The 25,965-nt window shown below is 41.4% G+C and overlaps 1 protein-coding gene across 1 annotated transcript; it reads right to left on the bottom strand.

The window, feature by feature from the left end:
* Window positions 1-2,860: 2,860 nt before the first annotated feature.
* Window positions 2,861-24,473, bottom strand: klf13 (Kruppel like factor 13). The gene is made up of 2 exons (XM_042495593.2): window positions 23,484-24,473; window positions 2,861-9,393 (listed from the first exon to the last, which is right to left on the bottom strand). Exons 1-2 carry the CDS (start codon window positions 23,959-23,961, stop codon window positions 9,077-9,079), a joined length of 795 nt encoding a protein of 264 aa, XP_042351527.1. The 5' UTR covers window positions 23,962-24,473; the 3' UTR covers window positions 2,861-9,076.
* Window positions 24,474-25,965: the final 1,492 nt, after the last annotated feature.

Below are 25,965 nucleotides of genomic sequence, written 5' to 3'. Positions count from 1 at the left end.
CAGCTAAAATACCTCAAAACAGCATAAAACAGTGTACCGAGGCACACCATAGCATTGTTTGTTGCAAAACTGGCCAAAAACACCATGATATAGCATGTTGAAAAAATTACCGAACAGGCAAGTATGGTTAAAAAAAATGTCAAAATATGACATGTCCCAAAAACAGCTGAAACACCTCAAAACAGCATAAAATAATGTGCGTAGACATGCCATAGCATAGACTGTTGCATAAACTGCCAAAAACACCATGATATTGCATGTCGAAAAAATGACCGAAAAAGGCAAGGCTATAGTATGGCAAAAAATGTCAAAATCTGACATATCCTCAAAACACCTGAAAACACTTAAAACAGCATAAATTATCATGCCAAGACACACCATACCATAATGTGCTGCAAAAACAGCTAAAAATATCAAAATATGACATGTCCAAAAAAAGCTAAAAACACCTTAAAACAGCATTAAATAGCGTGCCAAAACACGCCATAGCATAGAATGTTACAAAAATGGTCCAAAACACCATAAAGTAGCATGTTGAAAAAATGTCCGAAAAGGCAAGGCTATAGCATGGCTGAAATTGTTAAAATATGACATGTCCCTAAAACAGCTGACAGCACCTCAAAACAGCATAAAATAACTTGTCAAGACACGCCATAGCACCGAATGTTGCAAAAACAACCAAAAACGCCACAATAATGTATGTCAAAAAATGACCGGAAGGGCAAGGCTATAGTAAGGCTGAAATTGTCAAAATATGACATGTCCCTAAAACAGTTGACAACACCTCAAAACAGCATAAAATAATGTGCCAAGACATGCTATAGCATAATATGTTGTAAAAAACAACAAAACACCATAATATAACGTCGAAAAAATGACCGAAATAGGCAAGGCTAGAGGAAGGCAAAAAATGTCAAAATATGACATGTCCCAAAAACAGCTAAAAAACACGTCAAAACAGCATAAAATGGTATGCCAAGACAAGCCATAGCATAATATGTTGCAAAAACAGCCAAAAACACCACAATAATGCATGATAAAAAAAAAATAACCGAAAAGGCAAGGCTATAGCATGACTTAAAATGTGACAATATGACATGTCCAAAAACAGCTGAAAACATCAAAAAACAGCATAAAATAGTGTGCTGAGACACGCCATAGCATAGAATGTTGCAGAAACCGCCAAAAACACCATGATATAGCATGTCAAAAGAACGACCGATAATGCTACACCATACTTTGGCGAAAAATGTCATAATATGATTGTCAAATATGATATGTCCAAAAGACAGCTGAAAACCACATTAAATAGCATGTTGAGTAACACCATAGAAAAGAATGTTGCAAAAATAGCCCAAAACATCATAATATAGCACAGTATAATATGTCCTATTTATAAAAAATAATTTTTAAAAAATGACATAGTATAGTATGAAGTCCAAGAATCATAAAACAGACATAGAATAGTATGTGGTCCAAAAATCATAAAAAACTGCATATTATAGTATGACGTCCAAAATTCATAAAAAGTGACATGGTATAGTATGTCCTCAAAATATCATGAACAATGACATAGAATACTATGTCATCCAAAAATCATCAAAAAAGTCATAGTTTAGTATGTTCTCCAAAATTCATAAAATACAACATTGTATAGTATGAAGTCCAAAACTCATAAAACCATCATAGAATAGTAATAAAAATAAAAATCCTAAAAAATGACATACTGTAGTATGACATCCAAATTTTAAAAAAAGCGACATACTATAGTATGTGATCCAAAAATCATTAAAAAACGATATAGTATAGTATGTCGTCCAAAAATCCTTAAAAATACCATAGTATATTATGTCCTCCAAGAAAACCCCCCAAAAAACATAAAATAGTACGTCCTCCAAATAACATAAACAACAACACAGACCACTATGTTATCCAAAGTATTATAGTATGTTGTCAAAAAATAATAGAAAAGAACATAGTATAGTATGTCATCGAAAAATCATAAAAAAATGACATGGTATAGCATGCTGTCCAAAATTCGGGAAAAAACAACGTGGTATTGTGTGTTGTCAAACAATCATAAAAAATGTCATAGTATAGTATGTCGTTAAAAAATTCATTAGAAAATAATTGTATAGTTTGTCTTTGAAAATTCATACAAATATTATTGTATAGTTTAGCATACTATGTCGTCCAAAAATTCATAAAAATGTCATATTATAGTTTTTCGCTCAAAAACTCCAAACAACTTCCAAAAACATGGGAATTTAACATGTCTTCCAATAATTCACAAAAATGTCAAAGCATAGCATGTTGTCCAAAACTTCATAAAAAAACCCAACAGTCATAGTATTTAATGTGATCTGCAAAAAAACCTCAAAAAACGTCTTTTTCATAAAATTCAAATTCATTCAAATTCATAAAAACACTATGGTATAGGATGTTGCCAAAAATTCATATCACTGTCCTAGTATAGCATGGCACTCAATAATTAACAACATCACAGTATAGTATATCACTCAAAAATTAATAAAAACATTGTAAAGTATGTCGCTAAAAATTCATATCAATGTCATAGTATAGAATTTTAAATAACATCATGGAACACTATGTTGAAAAACATCATATTTAAGCATGTTTATCAAAACTGTTATGTACAACATGTTGAAAAAGCTGTTGTATAACACATGGTATACTATGTCCACAACATGTTTTAATGAATATTCTATAACTATTATTCTACAGTACGTCATAGCATTTCTCATCATCCCATTAAGTGTTAATTGTGGCCTCATGGGCTGCTGTTCAGAAACAATCACAATGTGACTTAAAGAGAAAAAGGAAATGAGCACAAACCCCATTGTAGCTGCTTATTTTATGAATTTATTTCCAAATGTAAACTTCACTATTTCATGCATACAAGTTATGACAACATACATTATTCAACAATCTGTTATTTTTCATATTTGCATAGGACATGGTCACAATATATTGTCTAACATGTAAAAAATAATGCCATAAAAAGGTACAGCAGAGCAGCTAAGACCAGCACATTGAGTGTGTGTAGAATCCGAGGAACTGTACAACTGTAATACTTGAATGTAGTGATTTTGGTTTGCTGAGAGATAAAAAAACAGACATCTGAGGGTTAGAGTGAGGTCATTAGAGAATGTACTGGCCATAGCTGAGTCGATAGTTATTTACAGATTAGATTATACTGGTGCTGAGAGGGGAAGCAGCACCATGGAGTCACTACAACAGGCAACTGATGGTGATGGGCAGAGGAGAAACACACGGAGGTATCAAGAGAGCAACATTACACTGAGGAGGTACACTGAGGACAAACAGGTACGGGAAACAGAACCAAAAGGCTGGTGAGAGGCTCTCTTTGTAATTAAAGGGAGCAGCACAGCAACGTGTGCTGCACAACCTGGAACAGACTAATCCTTGAAGGGCAAAAAAACATCCAAAAGACTTTTTTGTCGGCGTGCATTTTTACAGTTAACGCCACAGTGTCAGCTCATGCAGCCGAGCAAGACCACATGGTCAGTGAAGGGTACAGACAGATGTGGTCTGCTTGCCGCAGCCGCACACTCCTGCTCACTCAGTCTCTTTTGTTTCTTTCCACTCTGTCAGAATTAGTTTGCTCCTGTTGATTAAACAAGCTTTCTGTTCATTCAAGTGATTTTCAAAAACAATTATTTGAGGAAAAAGAAAAGAAGGTCCATATCAAGCACAACATCCATTGATCAACACTTACAGCATGTAAAGTTGAACCCAAATTGGGCGCAAAATTACCACAACATTCATCTTTCCCTTCAAAGCCTTTGGTAACAACTTGTAACTGTGGAGCTTCGGTGAGGACCCAAAGCTCCGTCTCACTGCTCAAGAACCACTCTCTCCTATCATGGCCGCCTCTTCAAACCTTATCCCTCAAAGCCTCAGGCCTTTGTCATGAGGGAAGACATGCTCCGTAACTCTCTAATATTATAATACATCAAAATATTGCATGTATGTTGTTCATTCAAATTGGCGACGCCTGGAGCCAGCGGAGGGAGAAAGGAGAGATTAAACCCGGGAAGTGTTGACAATGAGAAACGTACCTTGTACACAACTCACAACGTGTAAAAAACCTCACAGTCAAGACAGACTTCTATTCATATCCTACAAAAATGCATCGGGTCCATGTAAGCAGCACATTTATAGCAAATGCAGTTTTTCAATCCTTTGGAATGGTTGGGTTTTCATTAAGATTGTTTATGTCCAAAAGAAAAAAATACCTGTAATAAGCCATTATACATTGCTTGAGTACTGTACAGCAAAAAAAAGAAGTAAAAATTAAATAACAAGAAATGAAAAGCTACACAATCAAAAAAAAGTTTACATAAAGCAGAAAAGAAATATTTAACTTAGAGCACTTGCATATCAAATTCAAATATGCAGAGTTGCTTCATTAAATCCTGTACATTACATTAAAAACATGTCACACTTTATAAAACTGTACAAGTTTGTTAAATGTCTGATAGTAGCTTTTTTTTTTACCCTCAACTTTTGTATCTTTATGAAGTTACCATAATAGTTTTGGCACACAATTGCATCGATCATGCTTGTACGGTCTGATCAGTGATATAATCATGTCATTAATATGATTTTTTTTTTTTTTAAATAAGATTGTTAGTTCTTTACATACTAGGCAACAACCAAATCACTTTTATATATTTTTACAATTAGCAGAAAAAAAATATTAACTGGTACACTGTTAGCATCTTGTAGAACCTTGTTTGTTCCATTTAGTCGTCGTTTAAAGTCCTTTTTTTACTCTCCTTTCTGACAGATGTCAAAAGCTGTAATCTTCCCAGGATTACAGTTGTAAAGTTGGATTTAAAAATGCTGAAATGGAGCTTCATAGTCAAATACAGCTGACATTATTCCTCACATAGAAAATGTTTAACTAAGACAAATATATGGAGCTCAGTAGAGAGGGGCTGCTTTAAATATTTTTGTAACATAAAATAATAATAATAGAAAAAAAGTATTATTTCCTGGAGAGATTCTTGGATCTAAAAGGATTTGCAGGACCCTGACAACATGGGATGATTATATAAAAATGTAGCCCAGTGTTTTTTCTTTTTTTTTTGTTTTTTTTTTTACAGAAAAAAAAGTCTTTCTTTCCTTCGTCATTCAAGTAGGGACAAATAAAACCACCAATTATTTGTGCTACTCATCAAGCAAACGCAAGCTACATGATGGATGTTTCGAAAAGATATGAAGGTACAACAAAAGTATCTCAAGAGGTATGAGTTCTGAAAAACACACAAGCATTTCATATGAGACAACAACAAAAAAAAGCAATAATAAAAATTATGACTACATTGCTAACTCACAATGCCGTGGTCTCTATTCTTACAGAAAACGTTAAAAAGAATCTAAATAATAAAGAAAACTCTGTTTGAAACTGTCGAACATAGAGGTCAGGAGGTTTCCTTTTGCTTATCGTCACCCTTAAACAATCCTGACTCGAAAGGTAATTTTTGGATAACAGGCTAACTGGAATAACCTGCATCCTGACATCAACAGGTGTTTCTGATTAAAGGGGAAAACCCCATTAACAGGGATATTTCTTTTTAAACAAAATATTAAACAGCCCGACAAAAACAGTCAACCTTAATGCTTTGATAAATCCTAAAGAGTTGCTGAAATGACCTGAAGATGATGGAAAATCTATAAAAAAAAAAAACAAAAAAAAAAACTATACATGTTTCTCCAGAGAGGTTAATAATTATTTGACAACAAAAGCAAGTACAGTAAAAATGGACATGTACAAAACTGTGTTCAATGGCCTTTTGTGTTGAATTATTCAAGTAGATTTGGTACAGTAAGAATAAAAGTTATGAGACACTCGTGCCTATGGAGGCCTATATGTCACTGGTGCAGTCTGGCTGGATGGATAGACTGGGATGTTTAACGCTGTCACAGTTGGTGTGTTTTCAGCTTCCTGTTGCCTACTGTAAGTCCACCGACACTGAGGGTCAAAGGTGTTTAAAGGGGCGTTTCACTGAAAAGAGCTCCAGAGTGCCCAGTGCTTACTAAGGCGCATCGCAGGACTTGTAGGGTGTATGTGGAGACATTATAGGCAGGAGCTGGGGCCCCGAACATATGGAGGCGTTCCCGTGTTTCCAGTGTGGTCGGACACTGACCAGCAGTGAGCACAAAGCACCCAGGAACACCAGGGGGGATGGGGGGAGACATTTCTGTGCAGTAACTGATGTTAAAATCCACAACCTGTCCCATATCTGCTTTGATGTCGACCCTGAGGTAAATGTGCAGATTATGGATTAAAAGAAGTGATTCATGAAACCTGCTTGAGGGGTGAGCTACTCAGAAATTTGTCTTTGCAGGAGGAAGTTACACTACAAACCAAAAAAAAAATGGATAGCTGCTCAACAGCTTTTTGAAGTTTGTGGAATTTTTTTTTTCCAGAAATGGTACATGTAAAAACCCTCTCAGTGCTTCTTTCACAAAGAGCTGCTGATCAGTGGCATTCAAAGTGTCATCTTGCAGCCTGGAAACTATTTGAACATCTTACAGAGGGTTGTTTTTTTATTAGAAAAAAAAAACAAAAAAAAACGTGGTGTTTTGAGGAAACTACTGCATTTCGATCTAAATAAGGGGTGTTTTCTTTCTGCAGGATGTGACAGGGCTGATTCTTCACAACTTTAAAGAGAGATGGCTACTGCGGAGAACGGGGGGACAAGGCCGGCCATTCATGGACTTACACCTGCCGGACCGCCTCAAAACCCCCTCTGCGCTTCTAAGGGTGCAGTTATTAACATGCATATAGTGTGAAGCATGGGACTGCAGGGGGGGTGGGGTGGGGGGTGGTGGTAGAAATGAAGCTAGCATGTGCTGATGACAACAGTCTGGAGGGGTCTGACAGGAGCAAATACATGGATGAGACCATTTCCGGCTGTGTAGTGCTGAAGCATTAAAAGAAAATGTAGGCATAACACAGACCGGCGGGGGCTGCAGCAGTTTTGATAGTGGTGCCCGCTTCCATGGAAGGTTTACTGTGCCTTTTGCCTGACTTATTGAGGCATGTCTGTCTAGAAAACACAAGTCAGCTTTCTCACGGGACATCTGAGCTTCACAGGGAGGACGACGTGAGGCTGGTGAGCGCTCCACTTTGCTGATATGTTCGTTATGGTTCAAATGTTTTTACAACAGTTTAAAAGTCCCCCTCCCCCCACTTGTTGCAAGAGAGAAGTTTGAAAGCAGCTGTTTGAGAGCTCTGTGTGTGATTTTGGACATTTTTTCCTTGGCATTGTATAATTTGACTCTCTGAGAGGATTTCTCCCTGTGCTTAGGATGGAGTTGGGGGCATCACACTGCTAGATTTGTCTAGGTAGTACTGTTGTTCACACACTTCTCCTTCTTATTCTACAGGTTGGATCAACCCGCTAATTACAGCCATTTTTTCCGCTCTACAGTTGGAGGGAGGAAGGGAGTCGGGGAGGGAGGAGGAGATGGATGGGGGGTGTCTGCGCCTGGGTGTCTCCTCCTCTGTGCTGTTCAGCTCATGATAAACCTCTCCTCTTTTATCAGGACCTGCCCTCTCTTGCCTGTCAATTCCAGATAGCCACTTTGTTCGCTCCGACGCGCACGGCTCTGCCCTAACACTCTGGCCTACATGTGAACTCCCTCCAAGTTCAGGCCATCTTATGCAATTTGGCAGAGTCAGAGAGACAGGACAGGTAGAGCCAGATGGGCGAGGGAGGACTCCCCAGGAATGGCATGTTCGCGCTCCTCCTGCGGGCCGTGAATAGCTGCTTGTGGGATGCAGCTGTTTCCTCGAGGGAGGCCACAAAAGGCAGAGCCAGGAGGAAGAGGAGGAGGGAAGTGAGCCGGCCGTCTGGTTCTACCTGTGATACTGCCAACCAGCAGCCCCAGGCCTCGATGAAGGGCAGCTTACAAGACTGAATAGAAAGCTTTCATTCACTCTTGTCTTTGGTACTTTTTCCTATGTGCTTCAGAGAGGGATAAACATTGTTTCAACTAAAGTCCCTTTGTGTCCATTCTGAGTGAAATGCCGGCTGATGATACAGCGCTTTAAGAAGGGAAAAAAAGCATGAACAGCTGCTTTGAAACTGCCTCTATTTAAAGGTTTCTTTAACTGAGTATAAAACCCAAAATGATACTCCCGCAGTGCAGATTTACACACTGCTGTTTCACGAAATACATATTTAACCCAGTGTAATTGGCAATATTAACGTTGCAGCGAAGGAGCAGGTGTGTTTTGTTTACTAGAATGGAGGTTCAGGGATTGTTAAAAACACAGTAATAACTTTACATATGAACCCCCCCCTCCCCCCGAGAACACATGAGTTCTGCATACGATTGAGCGTGTGACCATCGGGCTAGTTTCCTCGAAACCAACAAAAAAAAACAAAAAAAAAACAAAGAGTGCAAATTGAGTGTAAGGCTGCTATATATGTACTGTATGTTTCTCTTCACCGTGTTCATTCTTTCAAGCTAACAAGGCCATCCCTGAGCAGGGCGTAAAATTCAACCCCTGTTGAATTTCAGAGTAAAGTGATGAGTATATTGTGCAGTCAATGTGAGTACTGTGAAGTACTGTGGTATTACAGAAATAGCAACTGTCTTCAATCCTGAGGTGTGTGTGTGTGTTTGTACCCCTTCTCCTCACCCGTCCAAAAACAACAAAGAAAAAAACCCATTTTTGATAAGACTTGTCAGGGTGTCTGTTTTTTTTCTTCTTCTAAACTTTGTTTAGCTGACTGCGAACATACATTGGACAACTAGCCATGATTAGAAGCTAAAAAAATACAGACATATGGTACAGAATGTAAATATTGCCATCTGGGAAAGGCATTACCTTCTTTTAGGATCACACGAGTAATTGCACTACAATAAGCAGTTATGTACAGTATGGTACACCACAGCAAGCGCAGGAATAGCAAAGGGGGGGGGGGGGTTGCTGACAAGTGTGCAACACAAGTGTAATGACAAAAACACAGGCCTCGCAGGTCAGAGGCAGAAAGTGCGACTGGGTTTCAGTTTAAGGCGAGTTGGCTGGGCTGAGGGCGGGGCTGAGGGTGGGGCTGGAGGCATCCGAGCGGCTGTAGTCGCTGAGGGAGCTGGGACGTGTGGTGCTGCTGCCGCTGCTGCCGTGGGGCCTCTTCAGCATGCCGGGCTGGAAATCTGAGTGGCGTCGGGCGTGCTTCATGAGGTGGTCACTGCGCATGAAGCGCTTGTCACAAAGCGGGCACCCAAACTTCTTCTCCCCTGTGTGGGTGCGGTAGTGGCGGGCCAGCTCATCAGAGCGAGCAAACTTCTTACTGCAGTCGGGCCAGGTGCACGGGAAAGGCCGTTCTCCTGGAACACACAGAGGGAAGGACAGAAGTCAGAGTTAAATCACACAAGATGACAGCAAAATTACATTTTATCTTATTATTATTATTTGGACAATTTTTGCACAATTTTTCCCATCTTATCTTACAGCCAGGCTGTGACAAGTATTACACCACAAACTGTATATAACCAGTATAATCGGGAATGTACTGATCACATGACCAAAGCATTAACAGGAGTAAAAATGGAAGTAGTCTATGTGAGGAGGCAAAACAAGGTCCACAGGAAAGCTGCTCAGCCTTGCAGCCAATTTTTCCCTGTGGCCACATGTTGTATTGCAGCGAAAAAAATCTTCAATGGCCCACAAAAGCATTTTCCCCATAGACCACCACTGTAAAAGAGATGTCTGTAAAACTGTTAAAAGGACATCCCCAACTGAAAACCTGGTCAGTTATGAGTCTTCCTATAATGAATTTTTGATCCATGTTGGTTTTATATTTGTGAAACTTTCCCCAAGCTGAGAAAATAAATTTCAAAATCTGTCATTTCATTATAATGTTAAGTCGATGAGCCAAGCAGGAACTCGTGGGCAGGGCCAGCAGGAGAAACGCTGTGCATATTCAAGGGGCCGCATACCCAAGGAGGTTCAAAAGAGGAGAAGTCATAAATTAAGTCACACCATTGGGGTAGAACACATGTGCTGTTGAATCTGGTTTGCAGTTTCTGAAAGGCTCAAGAGCTGGCGCACTATCATCGAACAAAAACTTACTTTTTTGCATGAAAAACACTCTATTGTATATCAGCCACCATCAATTTTGTTTTTGCAAAAAACATTGTACTCAACAGTTCTGCCAAGCCGAGCGCATCTCGGGAAGCTAAAAAGAGTGCACACAAAGCACAACTGAGCTGACATCAGCCCTTTATTGTATCACTGTCTGCTGTGATGCTCTAATATCACAGCTCCAGTTACATCACGCATTTGTCATACTGCCCTAGCTCAAACTGCTTCAAACACCATGTCCCAGCCTCTTTTGAAAAGCCTTGCGCATATCATGGAAGTGAACTGGATGCTATCTTGGCGTCTGGTATTAAGGTATTCAGCGTTCACAACTGTGGGAAACCAAGGGAACTTTGAGTCATTTTAAGGAACATTGTGCTTATGCTTTTTTTTCCTAAACTTAACCTTCTTAACTTAATATTAAGTACACAATTTTAAGTTACGTATGCAACTTGACATTAAGTATGCAATTTTACGTTAAGTATGTAATTTTAAGTTAAGCATGCAACTTTACATTAAGTACGCAACTTTACATTAAATATGTGACGTTACATTCAGTACGGAACTTTACACTGAATATGCAACTTTACGCTAAGAATGAAACTTTACATTAAGTACACAACATTACATTAGTTATGTCCTTCATGTGGCACTGATCAGTTAGAAATCATATGAACTAGTGTGTGAAGATATGTTGGTTTGGCCCATACACCAATGACCTTTGACCACACTACTTGGTCACTTTCCATGAAACCAACATTTTCCTCTTACTTCAGTTTGATATGAAAAATCAACTTGCAAAGATGTGAATGTTGCTCCTGTGAGTTGCTCAGTGAACGCCATGCCTGCTGTTATTTTTGCCACAGTCACATGACTGTGAGGGCCCCTTTTGTTGTGTGGTACTGCAGTGCAGACTTTAACACCCATCCACACTTTAAGATATAACATTGTAACTTTGACAGAAATAAACACAGACATAATGTTCACTATACACAGTTACTCATCTTATAGTAATTTTTCATCCCTGCAAGTTAATTATAACACTGTGCTGCGATCAACGGGAGTTCATGGCTGCTGAAAGGTTGAGATACGAGTGCAAAAAAAAATATTCTAGAGGGAAGGAATGTAAAGAATGTGTGATTTGTACTAAATGAGCCAAAACTTGCAAAATCTACCCTAAAGTGCTTTAGGTTATAGGAAATTAACAATCACTTACAGGCCTTTTCAGAAGCACCGATAAGTCAGTGAGTGTAACATGAACCAAAAAAACTGACTGACCCTGGTACTCACCACGATCCAAAAGGCTCACAGCGGTCAGAGCAGTGGCTCATTATAAAGGTGTTTACAAGTACACAAGTCATGAAGACTGCTGTGCAAAGCCAACAGACATGTTTCAGGCCTGATGAACAAGACATGTTTTCTGCACTAAGTAGACTCTGAGTCATCGAGGAATAATGATCACAAGGTTGTTGCTGGATCTGATAGGTCTAGGGAGGAGGAATATCAAAACAACTCAAGACATCTTTAAAATATATATTTTTTAAAAGTGACACAAAAAAGGCTGTAGTGAGACTTTGGGGTAAATCACCTAAAAATTGGCGCTGAGCTGGAGGAGCAGACACAGTTTAATTATCTAAGCTCCAGATGCTAATCACACTCACAATGGTTACCCAGCCCATTTTCCAACATGCAACTATCTGTGACTCGGCACATGGGAAATTACACCCTTCCCCCCTCCATCAGGCAATAAAAGTGGGTTTTGACACAAATCTACTCAAAGCCAGATGGTTCCATATATCTTGTGGTTTCCTTCCATTCTGATGTGGAAACAGTGCGCACGGTGCAGCGTTCTGCATCCACCGGCCAATATGTCTAATACTGTATTCTATTTAGTTCCATTTCAGTGAGTTTCTGCCTGACAATAGCCACATCCAGCATTCTAATTTTACCAGCCTGACCTTGCAGTGCTACATTGAAGGGCGCCACGTCTTTTAATGTTATAGTGCTTTCCTGAAAATATTCAATCATCGCGTGCACGCCCAGGCCAGGGATTTGAGGTATGAAAAGGAATAAAGGTTGAGATGCGTGAATGTTTATAGGTGGCATGACAAATGAGTGTATAAGAACGGGCTTGCCAAACGCTTTCTTTGTTCTGTGGTTTCCCTCAGGGCCACAATGGAAACAGTGCTGTGCAGCATCAAACACTCATATGCTACCTGATGCCAGTGAGTCTCAAAAACAAGAACTCGGTGCACTACTAGTCACGGTGCCTCCTCCCCCCCATACACTGCATGGTTACAAAACATGCAGACAGACAGAGCAAGTCTAGACAGCCCGGTCTGTGTTCTTGCCTCTGACGCCTCAACTCAGCTCCAGACAAACTCAGTCAGCCCTGCCCTGCTGCACCTCCTGCGGGCTCAGAGTATGTAAACTTTGTAACTGACATGAAGACATTTGCATATGCACACAGCCGTCTCCTTTTTTCCCCCAAAAAATCTATACCGCTCCTCCTCTGCTGCAAGAGTTATCACACAAAGAGTTAAACCATCTGCCCTGCATAAGTTCATAAAAACAACAAGTCTGTGGTTGTTTGACCCTATTTACACATCCTGGATTAAAACCCAGGAGAAAAGGAGGCAGTTTAACTTTAAAGACACTAATCTCATTGAAGAGCCTCATGATAGTCTGATTTCATACCTTATTAGCAAGAGAGGCAGCCTGTGCCGCCACCTGGCACTGCAAAATGAATTATTGGCTAAAAAGTAGAGCTAAGCTCTGCGGGCTGCTTAAGGCTCAATAACCAGCGTAACAGATCCAACTGCATTAATATTTAACCAGACACCAGAGAGCTGGGGCTGAGATATCCAGTCTAACTGCCCCGATACAGTAATGCAGTCATAGTGGAAGCATCAGGTATCCAACAGCAACTCAGTGAGGCGCATCAAATTATTTAGAGCTCCATGACTTCTTAGAAAATAAAGCATTAACAGATACGCTGCCCATTTTCGACCTCCTGCTTAACAGCTTTTGGCATTTAGGTCAAAAATATGAATATGCATCAAAAACTACGCTGCTTTAATGTCAGCCTTGAAAGGTTCACTTACATAAAGAAAAAAAAACATGCAATGCCCCAATTAATTGTGCTTCTTTCGTAACATGAGGGTTTTTTTTACGAGGGCAGCGAAAAAACATTTTTCTGCCAACAATGAGGAGATTTAGAGAACTTTGATTCTGAGTGGAAATGATGATGGGGTTGTTAGCCTCTGAGGTAGGAGGATGTCACTCTGAGATATTTCAATAGACTGTAGATATTACTCAGCATCACTGTTAAAATGCTGCAAGCAACTCCACCTTCCCCTGCTCTTATTCCCATGTCTGTTGTCTCAGCAGGACACTGTGGTGACTGTGACGCCAGGCCCCACCGATTGGTTATCCCATCTCTGGCAGCGTCCAGGGTGTGGTTTGTCTTTCTCAGAATGTGTCAGTTGAAGAGGGCGCAGGGGGGTAATGAGGCAAGCTTTTCCCTAACGAACACAGTGACCCAGTTACCCGTAAAGTGAGTTACATCATGCACGCAAACTGTATCTCCACTAAGCACTAGTGTCCCCCCTCCAAGGCGATGCGATTATGTCACAGGTACTCTTGTTATATAACTGTTCTCTCCAAGGCCACTGGGTCAGTAAATAAACAGCTCATCTCTGCTCCTCTCCCACCATCCTTCTCTCATTCATATCGAAGAATCTTTGGCTGCTCGGTTTCTGCAGAAGAAATGGAATCTGAGGTCGTCTCCCTGGTGTAAGGGATGCTGTCTGCAAAAGGCAAGATCAAATCTCTTTTTTGACGTGAGCAGCGGCGCAGGAACTTAACGCGGTCACCTGCTCCAACAACCAGCATTTCAAACGCAAGCAGATAACATTCCTGGTGTGTCCTCAGGCATGGGCGAAAACTCACACAGTGTATAGTTGAAACCTACATGTGAGCCTGCTATGAGAGAGCTAGAGTAAATAGCTCTGCAGGGTGAGGAGGGGAACAAAATACAGTTCCTGTGGATACATCAGAAATCACCTTGAAGTTGACTTTGCTCTGCCTGCACTGTGAGAACAGGAAATATCTTTTACAGAACAAAAACAAGGGCCACGTTAAACCTGCGTGGACTTTTACAAGCAAACAGCTAGAGCGGGGAAAGTAAAGTCAGACTGTAGATCACAGCTCATTAGAGTCGCAGCTACCTCACTTGAGCGCTGGCTTAGTGGCACAGTCAGCCTGGCAACATGAAATGAAAGGGACACCACTAACTCCAGTGGCAGGGCTTAGCATTACCCTGTAATTTGGGCGCATGTTTACAACAGACTATGACCTGTAACCAACCAGCAGCCAGCAGACAACCATCCATGGGATTCTGTGTAATACTAAAATGACTGCGTCCCCTCATCTGCATAAACCACTGGAGCAGACAGGGTTAACCCAACCATACCCAGCAGCAGCCGCTCCCTCCGCACCCACCATCATGTGCCAAGATGATCTGCCTGCAGAACAATGAACATACATTAAGCAGCTCCTCTTTTCATTGTTCACACAGCAGTATATGCAGGCTGCGCTAGTGCAAAAATAACAACAAAGTTCTGTGGTATGTAGAAAAAAAACACACTGCTTGATTTGAAACATATCTGAACAGAACTGTTTACGTGGCTGCTCCTCTATGAAAAATTAGCTGGAGAGGAGTCAGATTACAATGAAAATCGCTCAGTCAAAACATGTTTTCTCTGTTCAGAGTTGCAAACAAGAAGACTCTGCAGGAGCAATAAAGGACACTTGGATGGGTCAGGTGCTTTCAGGGAGAAAAGCTCAGAAAACAGATTTGATCTATTATCATCTTTTGTCTTTATCGAGAGGGACCTTGCTCGCCGTTGAATAGCATATCTCTCCTTGTGGGCCTATAGCTGTCAGGTTGTGAACAATAGCAGGAGGCTTGCTCCCAGCAGGAGAGGCTCTCCTGTAATGCATTTCAATCAGACAGGCTGTGTGTACTAACTGTAACTCACTCCCCTCGGTCGGCACCGTGCAGGCCTATTGACATTTACCCGGAGACATGCAGCGGGGTTGAGTATGACCGTCTGATTCCTGCACACACTTAGCCATACATTACTTCATCCCCTTAACTCTTTAAGGGAAAGACTCGGCTGCATTGACCAGCTCATCACATTTGCCTCAATTAGTTAGAGTGGGCACTCTCTTTCAGCCTTGAGTGCATGCTAAAACAACCTGCAGCCTTGATGTATAGGAGGTGGTCTCCTCATCTTTTAAACCATGGTTAACTAAGGACAGGCAAACAGCTGCAGCCATTAATGGGTGTTTACAGTTGGTCTGCAGAAACAGGTGGGAGCAGGGATGCCCCATCAGACATGACTCTCACTCACAATGCCAGCTCATTCCACTCATGAGGTCTGACACTCTAATGTGATAGACATCCTTACTAACCGGCACCAAACTAAGAGCCTCGGGCCTCACCACGCCGCAATAAGAGCAGATCCATGCTGAAGATGGTGCCAGCTGTCCGGTGTTATGCCTGATACTTTTACGGCAAGAGTGAAATATTTTTATGTCTCACAAGGTGGGTTTCCATTAACCTTCAAATTGTGAAAATTGAAATTCCGAATATAAACTAATGGAAACGTCAATTTAAAAAAAACTCCCATGTATCGCAAAAAGGTTTTTATGCTTGCATGAGGTGGTATTTCAGGTGATTCAAAAAAGCAACTTTTTTTGCTTTTACAGGTCACATGATGTTATGGTATGTGCTTTTCAGTAGGAACTGGCTCCCTCGGGCATGATTCGGCAGGCACTACTAGAAGTATTATTGCATGGCATAACTCTTCAAAAGTTAAGCGGATCATTCAGAAATTTTGAATCCACAATTCCTCTGTGAAATTGTGGACTATCACCTCCCAGAAATCCCTCATACGTGGCCGGTCCCCTGCTGCATTAGAAATAAACCTGCTAATGTTTTGAACATTCATCACCATGCTTCTTGGAATGTTACTGCTAGAGAAGAAGTCGCATAATGTCACTTAATAGAAACGCAGTCATCTCACACCTAGAGAGAAAAACTGCCCTTCTTTCCCCAAGACTCCACAAAACACTTCTCATCTCAAACCGAGGGCCACACCCCTGTATATCGTAGTCTGCCATAGTCTGATTTATCACGCAGAGAAAGGGGACACACCTTACATACCATGGGGAACATAAACACCCCAACTAGAGACAAAACACTCCCTGTGACATGTGATCCACAGCTTCTCTTATTCAAGCTGAGCTGAACACACAGTCAGGGTCTAACTCTGGGATGGGACCCTGCGAGTGGCGGGCTGACAGGGGTTTTCTCTGCTGCAGAGGTCACAGTCCTTCAAACGTTAATCAGATTAGCTGCAGATGCAGCTGAATGTATGACCTACATCAGTGGAGGGCACTGACAGTGAATATGCCGGTATCTAACCCCACCCCCACCCTGCCTGCTGCACTGTATATTCTCCGTCTTTGTACTGCAGATCCCTCCCTTGCATGCAAGATGTGGTTGGCGGTTTCTGAACAGGAGAGGTGAAAAAACATGCACAGTGTTCCACAGGTCTGTATCCCTCTCTTCCTGCCGCTGGTAATCAACACCACGCCACAAGCCGTGGCCGGGGCTCGGCCTCGCAACACAACACGCCTCAGCACCTATTTTGCTTTGCAGGCTGGAGGAGGATGGGAGGGGCTGGCGGGGGAATAGACAGAGCAGCTTTTATAGAAGTACTCCAGAGCTGAGTAAAGAATACATGTGCCCTGTGGGCCACTGAAAGCAGCACAGCCAGAGAACAGAGGCCTTTCAATATTAGCAGAATCCACCATGCATGCCTGGCTGCTTAATCACGCTTTAATCAAGTTTACATTCCAACATTAGTGAGGAACGATCTTACTGCAAGCTTGATGTGTCCATAGAGGACAGCATATGGACAGCATGTGCAGCAACCTCAGAGATGTCTTTCATGGAGCAGGAACACTGCACCAGAGGATTAGAACCGGCAAGATGGTGGCTCCACTTTGGTTTTATTTACATCCCGAGGATCAAGTAGATTTAACTAATACCTTGTTTCCATTCGACACATACTGTACTGCCACACGCTGCCTTCTCGAGCCAAACAGCTTTCATTTACAAGGAAAAGGTCTTATCTTACAGCACAAGAAAACACATCAGTAAATAGAGTCTACAGCCATGCTAGTGTCTCTGTAAGGATCTTCTCAGCCTCAGTGGTTCTTTGAGCTAAATGCTAATGTCAGAATGTGAAAATAACATGCTCACAATAACAAGAGCCCCTTTTACACCACCTGTTCAAGACGGGATTACTCTGCTGTTATGCCATCTTACTCTTCTGTATAAAAGGATCAATCCAAATGAGAAGACAGAGTTTTCTTGCCTTGCAGCTAACATCAGAGGTACTAACAGCGCTAAAAGCACATGCGTGTAAAAGAGACAGCCGGCAGGATGGTACAATTGGCAGAATGGATGTGATGTTTTGAAGATGTACTATGCGACCCACTGTGGCTACCTCCAAGAAGAACAGCGGCCGAAAATGTCCACTTAGTAGGGAAACAATGAAATTCAGGAGCTCCTTTCCCTCCGAGCAGAGGATGAGATCAGTCCCAAAAATAACAGAGACAGTAAATTATTGTTATTGCCATTATATACCATTGTTATTGTTAGAAAGCACTGCCAATGCATTTGTTACATGTCACACTACAGGCAGGCGCTGTTGTGTTAAACATCACGCCCATTAAGCCTCTTTTGCTTCCACTATGCCGGCAGCCTGTCTATGATCACATACTTGTGTGACATGATGCCGTTTTTAGTTGTGTGTGAAAATGCAAAGGCGGCACAATAGGAAAAGTCAGGGGGATCACCATCTATGAACCATGAATGCCTGTGTTCACATTTTGCCAATGCATCTTTTAAGTGTTTAACTGGATGAGTGAAAACTGAGATTCATCATCTGTGGATCATAAATGTCACAAACATCCATAACAATCCACCAAATAGTTGTTGAGATATTTTAGTCAGGACCACAGTGGTAGACAGACCGACCTGTATGCTGCTGGCATAACTAAAAACACATTAATTATGTCACCAGAACGGAGACATATGGAAACTGTGAACATCTCCTGATGGAGGAGTAGTCCTTTTTTTAACACGTCAGGAGGAATATGGCTCAACTGGGTGGGATGGTGGAAATCCTGCTGTGTGGCAGGTAGACAGACTGACCTCTTGTGCCCCAGTAGAGCTTTTACCCATCGCTGTGCCAAAGTCAGGCTGAAGCAAGAGCAGGAAAACCCCATCCCCACCCTGCTACCTCATCACTGCCACCAGCCACACAGGAACACTGTGCACTCTGTGTAGCCATGCAGCCAAGTATAAAACCACTGGCAGGGATGCAGCATATATAATCAGAGGCTCCTGCTTCTTTTTTCCATGTGGAATTTCGGATAATTTCACGTTTAAAAAAAGTGTCATTAACCACAGTTATTCGGCCGAAAATAGAAAGCATGCATGCAGAAGTGGGTCTACATGGCAGTCGCACTGTGCTGCCAGGTGGTGCTACTTATTTCTTAGGACATACAGAGGAGGGATTTACAGTCATCTCACAGTATTAGAGGTACCCCCCAGCGGAACACAAAAGAGCTCCAAACAAAATGTCAAACCAACTGTAAAATATGCCATTACGCTCTTTGTCTTTGTGAAATATTGACCCTGTTCGTCCTGGTGATTCAAATAGTTTTAGAATAGGTCCTGGGCATTGACAAGATGGCCTTTTGTGAGGCCCAGCTGTGGGGGGCCACAGGAGGCCCAGGCTGTTCTTTCTGAAGAAGACACCAATTGTAATGAGCTTGTCAGGGGCCATCTCTGCTTTAGTGATGGCAGCCTGCATGACACGACCAGAGCAGAGTAATGAGGCTTCACAGAGAACACCATGTACCTCATGACCACAAGACACCTCCTGCAAAAGTGGGTCTTCATCGTTAGAGTCAGTTATTGCTTTTAAGACGCACACTCGACAGAGGATGAATGAAAAGAAACCAGCTGGTGCTGAGGAAGGCCCTTTGAAAGAATCAAAAGCATTTTTATGACCTTCATTTGTTCCATTTAAAGCTGAGTGGATCTGTGTTATATGACTGCATTTTCCATACTGCAAGATAAGTATATGTGTCTGAGGAAAAGCCCCACCTCCCATGCTAGCAGATCAGACAAAAGCCGTCTGGTAACCTTGGACCCATAAACTGTGGAGGATTCCTCACCATCAAACTCAATGCAGGATAATGAGCGATTTAAATTCAGCGTGCTCCCTCATGTCTGCTAGATCCTGGAGTCCCACTAACACTGTGTCAGAGAAGACAACTGTGTTTGAGTTAGGGTCTCCAAAGGGGACCCTAAACCAGGAATGTTTTAATGCCTAAAGGGACAGTACTTTATTTATCAGAGTAAGGGGGGTGGCTGGGGTGTGATTTCATTTTTCTTTTCAATATTATAGCCCTCCCTGTTTCAGTTTCCATAACTGTTATTATTTTTAATCCCCTTTACAATTTGGAGTGTTTCTTGATTTGGTTATAACACTCTTTTGGTAGTTGCTGATGTCATACTCCCTTAAGGCAAGCTCCACTGTGATTCTGCTTATTCCTCCATGGGTGAGCAATAGGTGGATGCCTGTCGTGTGCCTACACGCACAAACTATCATAAACTACATATTTCCTTTTTTTTAATTATGATTATTTCTAGTGCCAAAATAGAATGTTTTTTGACTCCTATGTTTGAGTCATCTCGGTTTCCCTTGAGCCTCCCTGAGTGACTAGGAGAAAATACATGACACTCCCTTCACCATAAATAACCATATTTCTCAAGTTCTATCTAAACATTTTTTAAGGAAAACATGCCTTTAAAACTCAACCAAAGTTGAATGCCCCTCCCCTATGCTAAGTCAAAAACATGACTCCCTCCCCAGTGCTTAGAAAATTATTTGAAGAGTTTTCACAGTTTTTGCACCACCTCTTCCCCTCTGATAGGCCTAAATAACGAGCAGTCCCTAAAAGCAATAGAGGTCCCAGTAATCTGCAGGCCTCATTTGTTTGTTTTTACTTGTGACAACGGTTCACAGCGATGGTTATGAGTTACACTGAGTACATTGATTCCTGGAAAACTCATTGCTGTTAAGAAAAAAAAAGACAGAAAGAAAAAAAAGAAAAGTAAATGAACAAAAACAGGAAATGGTTTTTAAAAAGTGCTGATAAATAAATAACAAATGTAAATTATAATAATTTCTGAGAATTCGAATAATTATTTTCTTTCTTAGTTTTCTTTGTATTTTTCCTTTTTTATTTGAAACATTTCCAACAATTCTCTCTTTATTGGGCTATTTTTTAAAGATAATTTTGTTGTCACTTTTTACTTCTTTTTGTTTAAACAATCTGCAGGACATTTCTTGAAAAGTTGCTGACTTTTCTGACAGACATCAAACCAAGTGCTTCAAAGCTTTAAATGCAGCACAAGAAAACTGATGTTGATCCAGGTCTCAAAGGGTTAAAAGCTAATGGCACCAACATTATATTGCAAACTAAAAAATAATTCTTGTATGGCTTTAACAAAAAAATGATGCAGTTGCAGATGAGTGGTAGAAATTCATTTTGAGTAACAGGATTGATTTTCTCGTGTGCTGCAGACATTGTGTAAGAATCACAGTGAAGCTCAGGTTTCAGCTCCTCTTACATGCAGAGAAATCTCACACAAGGATTGCAAAAGATGAGTTGATGAGGCTTTGGGGCGTTACAGAAGTCAAGAGAAAATGCCTGAAATCTATTGTCTCCTGACTCTGCTAGTCGGGGCTGAAGGGAAGCACACAGCGAGAGTCTGGCTCTATGAAAGCACTGCAAGGCTGGCTGAAGCAGCCGGCTGAACTCAGATGACCCACATTCAGGGACCATCCAATCAAATAAGCAGAAAGAGCCATTATTATCAGAATTTATGGGAGACAAACCAATCGTGAAGCCAGACGCCCAAGCACATCCACACATAGAGGCAGGCGAAAGGAAACACTTAATAGGCAAAGAGACAAGGGCAGGGCTTATACAGAGCAATAAAACTGCACTAAAAACACATGGTCGGGGCTGAGGGGAAGCACAGCGAGGGCTGGAGGCTGGCTCTCTGCTACAAGTTTGGCTGAGATGAGGCAGCTGAACTGAGATGACTCATGTTCTGTGACTATCCAATCAAACAGGCAGAGAACATCCCTATTATCAGAAATTTTAAGACACAAACCAATCACAAAGCCAGGAGTGTGTCCCAAAAGAGAGGAAAGGCTTATTAGGCAAATAGACAAGGGCAGGGCTGTTAGACTGTAATAAAGCTGCACTAAGACACACAGTGTGAGAGACACAGGCATTTTATCCCTTTAGGAAGCCATTTAAGTAATGATGCAGGAGTATGATGGACCCCTTTTTATGCACATGCATAATTCTCAGTGCTGCTCTTGACAAACACACCCCTGCACCATGCTGCAGCTGATGAACAAAAGGTGGTGTATAGTATATGTCATTTGTTATACAATTTGACTAGAATGCAACAATAAAACACAATATTATCAACAACCTACAGGAAAATCACCATATCACAAGCATATGGGGCATCAGAGTGAGTTTTATAGTTTTTTTTAACCCTTTGAAACCTGAATAAATTGGCTGGATTTCTTTAAAAAAAAAATGGTAGGAGAGCAATGAGAAATTTAACAAGTGGCCCAGATGTTTGCAAAAAAATAGAATGAAATTACAAAAAATTACCAGGAAATAAGCCAAAAAAGGTCAGTAAAAAGTCACAAAAATACCTGAAAATTATGCCAAACATAAATAACATATCCAGACAAAAGAAGAAAATGAACTTAAAAATAAGTTGTTCATTGCCTTTTTCCCTCACATTTTTTTGACAATATCAAACCGATTTTCTTAGGTATCAGGGGTTAAAATACTCGTGAAAGGCGTCTGAAAACAGCACAACAAAACTATCATCAATCCAGGTGTTAAAGGGTTAAATCACATATGGCATCCATATGAAATTCCTCTGGGATCATAAATGTAGTGATATGAGGACACACACCAGTCACAGAGCCAGACAGGGGAGTGTATCCTGATACAAAGGCAGGCAATACGAAAAGAATAGGCAATGAGACAAGAAATTTGCAAACGGATGGGTCACTGATTTTCCTCTATTGATACAAACCAAGTGGGGAATTGTACAATGTCACATATTTTGAATTATGTGTGCGCAAATTTAATTCCTATACCGCTCAAATATGGGTCAAGTTCACACGGGGCTTTCTCATGTGATCCAGAGAGATGTGTTTTTGTTTCTGGGCTGTCAAGGCTGATGTATGTGTGTGTGTGGAGAGAGTGGAGGTGGGGAGAGGGAGCTGCAGTCTAACAGCAGAGAGGAAGGAGAGGCTCCTCAGTCGAGGCTCAGCTAGCTGAGTCTGTTGCTGGCCAGATCAGCTGGCAGTCTGTCTAGCGGGGGTGTGGCACATCACAACAAAGGGCTTTGGGCAGACAGGCGACTGCACAGCTCTTATCAAACCCCCTTCAATTTGAATCGATCTACATCTTTCCCCCTCTCTCTCTTTTTTTCTCTGAGTAGCGGAATGCAAAGAGCAAATTACGGAGGTCCTTGAGGAAAGTCAAACGGTGCTCAGGAGCGCATTTTGCTCGCCCTCCTCTCTGCAGGGTGGCCGACTGGATTTATCTTGGAAACTTTTTGCACGCTCATTCTGTGCATTGTTTTTCTTCCTCGCGTCGCCAAAGTTGACTTTAATTAATGCGCGCGGGAGAAAACTGGAAACCCGATCTGTGTAATTTCGCTCTGCTGCAGTTTCGGTTTGTACATACTGTCCAATGCAGGGGGGTTGCGAGAGGAAAGCAGTGACAAAGCTCAGAGACTTGAGTGGGAGTGGCACTATTTTTGACTCTCTCTACCCCCCCAAAATAAAAAAGGACATTTCGCAAAGTTCATACAACTTAAAGGAACAATGCAGCTATTTAAACTATGAGTAAAATTGGGCTTTTGCTGCGCTTTTACGCGCCGATTAGTGTCATTTAGGGTGGATCCGTGCATATTTACACATATGAGTCGATGAAACAGCAGTCAATCACCCTCCTCTGCACATATGACTGGAAAGGAAACCACACTTGTCATGTCAGTCTTAATCATCCGTCCTCATATAAGGCAGGGAAGCTACAATAAGTCACAGCAACAAACATTTGCATCCAAACTGACCTGTGTGTGTCCTTAGATGAGCTTTGAGGTGGGATGATTTGCCATAAACTTTTTCACAACCTGAATAGTGGCATTTGTGCTTTTTCTGAGGTGATTCTTGCTCAGTTCGACCTCGTGATCTTTTGCCTCTTTGTTTGAGCGAAGGATCGGAGATGGTGGTAGGTGTGGCAGAGTTTCCATCATCTATGAGGTTCGGCATGCTCTCATCCTTTATTTTTGCCTGCTCGGCAACAATGTTGGGAGTCTGCTGGTTAAAATCCGCCAGAATCCGCGCCACCACGAAAAGAGAGGAGTTCTCTTTCACCAAAGGCTCCTTTATTTCCTCTCCGTTCCTGGAGGAGGACGGGATTTCTGGTTTAATCTCCCTATTCCCTTTAGGAGCGTGAACAATTGCACGACTGGACATTGAAACAAGGCACTCTGCTGCAAAGTGATCCATTTTGTCTTTGAAACAGCCCCCTCTGCTTCTTAGTGACATTCAAAAAAAAATTAAAATGATGGCGTAAGAAAAAAAGAACTTGTTCCGTGGTTCCCTTTGTGTGTTGGTGAGGAGGAGGTCGTTCTCATCAGAGAGAACTGACTTTATGATCTTACCCGGCTTTCCAATATCATCAACATCCTGTGAGAGAAACGCCTCGGACAAAAATGCAGACAAGCCCCCTTTAGAGAAAAAAACAGAAAAAAAACAAAAGTCTTTGTTTAGTGCAACGACGCTGGTGACAGGACCTCCACAAACTTGGATGTGTTAACTCCCATCGCGGCTTCAAACACTCTCCAGCATAGTGAGTGTGTCTCCTGAGCGCCTGTTCCTGCTGGTTGTATCCATGCTGGGGGCGTGTCGACCGGCAGCGCTTCGGCAGCATCGTCAGAGTAGGCTCTCATTCATTGGGTGCTGCGTGTCCCCAAATGCACCGAACAACACGAGTTACTTGGAAGTTTCACCTTAAGTTCCCTCCATGCATTCAGATGATGTATCTCACAGGCGACACAGTTATGCACTGCAGAGACCTTTAGGAGGAATGCATGCTACATTTTAGAGGTGGAACAGTCTGCAGCATCCTGACAAAGCCTGCGTGCACACGCAGTGGGATCTTTTGTAACATTTCAGGAAGATGGATACTATTGGCTATGGATGCAACGAATGATGCATCTGTCACTGCTATGCTGATTAGTCGACTGATCGTCTCAAAATAGTAAAACAACAGTACAATAACACGCATTAGCATAGCAATTGTAACAAATCTATGATTTGCAGAAACATACCATGCCAATTACCATGGGATTGTTCAGTCACACTATTGGAAAAACAATCAAACAAAAAAAAAAACAAGTTTGGCTTTCTAATGATATTATGAATATGAATATGAATATGAATATGAATATGAATAATATTATGATGATTATGAATTATATTAGGCTAGTTGACAGAAAGTAAGTACGTTGGATTTCCATTACAGATTACGCATTTGCAAGATGACTGCATTTCCACTGAGTGATGTTATGCCACTTCTCCTCTGGCAATACAATTCCAAGAAGCATGGTGATGGATGTTCAAAACATTAGCAGGTTTATTTCTATCGCAGCCACCACACTAGCTGTCATTATTTCCAATCAAAGGCAACGCTAGCGTGTTATGCGAGCGTTAATGGAAAGGCAAGCCCTCTATACCTGGCAGCAGCCACGTATGAGGGATTTCTTAGAGGTGATAGTCCAAGATTTCAGAGAGGAATTGTGGATTCACATCGTCCGGATGATCCCCTCAACTTTTGAAGGTAGTTATTCGATGCAGTAACAGCTCTTGTAGCTCCTGCTGCATCATGAGGGAGCCAGTTTCTACTGACAAGCACATAGCCCAGCATGTGACCTAGAACAGCCAAAAATGTTGCAGTTTTCTGAAATATGGCTTTTTCGATCACCTGAAATACCACCTCATGCGAGTGTAAAAACTTTTTGCGATAAAAAGGAGTTTTTTCAAAACTGACATGTTTCCATTAGGTGTATTTTATAATGAATTTGCCCAATTTGAGGGTTTATGGAAATCTGCCTGTTGTTAAAGTAGAAAACAGAGTAATTTCCTCTTTATACACTAAACGTGCAACATTTTGACATAAATTAGGAGGTGAATCTCAACAAAAGTCATTATATCATATTGACTTCCTCTGTTCCCAACAATCCACTCACAAATGAGGAAATGATAAAGAAAAGCACACTAAACAACTTTTCTGAGGCAAGTGAGCTGTCTGTTCTGCAAAACGGGCAGCAATAACATGTCCCCCATACTTTGAACATTATTGTGTCACCTTCTTGAAGCAATCAGCACACTATGAGGCCTCTGGCCAAAGTGTCGAGCTTGAATGCTCTCAACTGCCAAATTGCTGGTTCAGCCTGCTGAAATTCCACACAGGCAAAATAATTTGTCTTCACAGCCTCACAAAGGCTTCATATTCATATTTTAGAAGGGATAATAGTGAAAATATGACTG

This window comes from Plectropomus leopardus, chromosome 7 (assembly GCF_026936395.1).
Source record: "Plectropomus leopardus strain MGB_pleo_1.0 chromosome 7, ASM2693639v1, whole genome shotgun sequence".
Lineage (NCBI taxonomy): Eukaryota > Metazoa > Chordata > Actinopteri > Perciformes > Serranidae > Plectropomus > Plectropomus leopardus.
This window is presented reverse-complemented; position numbering and strand designations above follow the sequence as displayed.

What these genes read in the sequence shown, in the direction of transcription:
- klf13 (XM_042495593.2), bottom strand. Translation starts at nt 23,961, where the DNA reads ATGTCACTAAGAAGCAGAGGGGGCTGTTTCAAAGACAAAATGGATCAC. An exon ending in TCATCTAAGGACACACACAG is followed by an intron (nt 9,394 to 23,483) that starts GTCAGTTTGGAT and finishes TGTGTGTTCCAG; the next exon opens with GAGAACGGCCTTTCCCGTGC.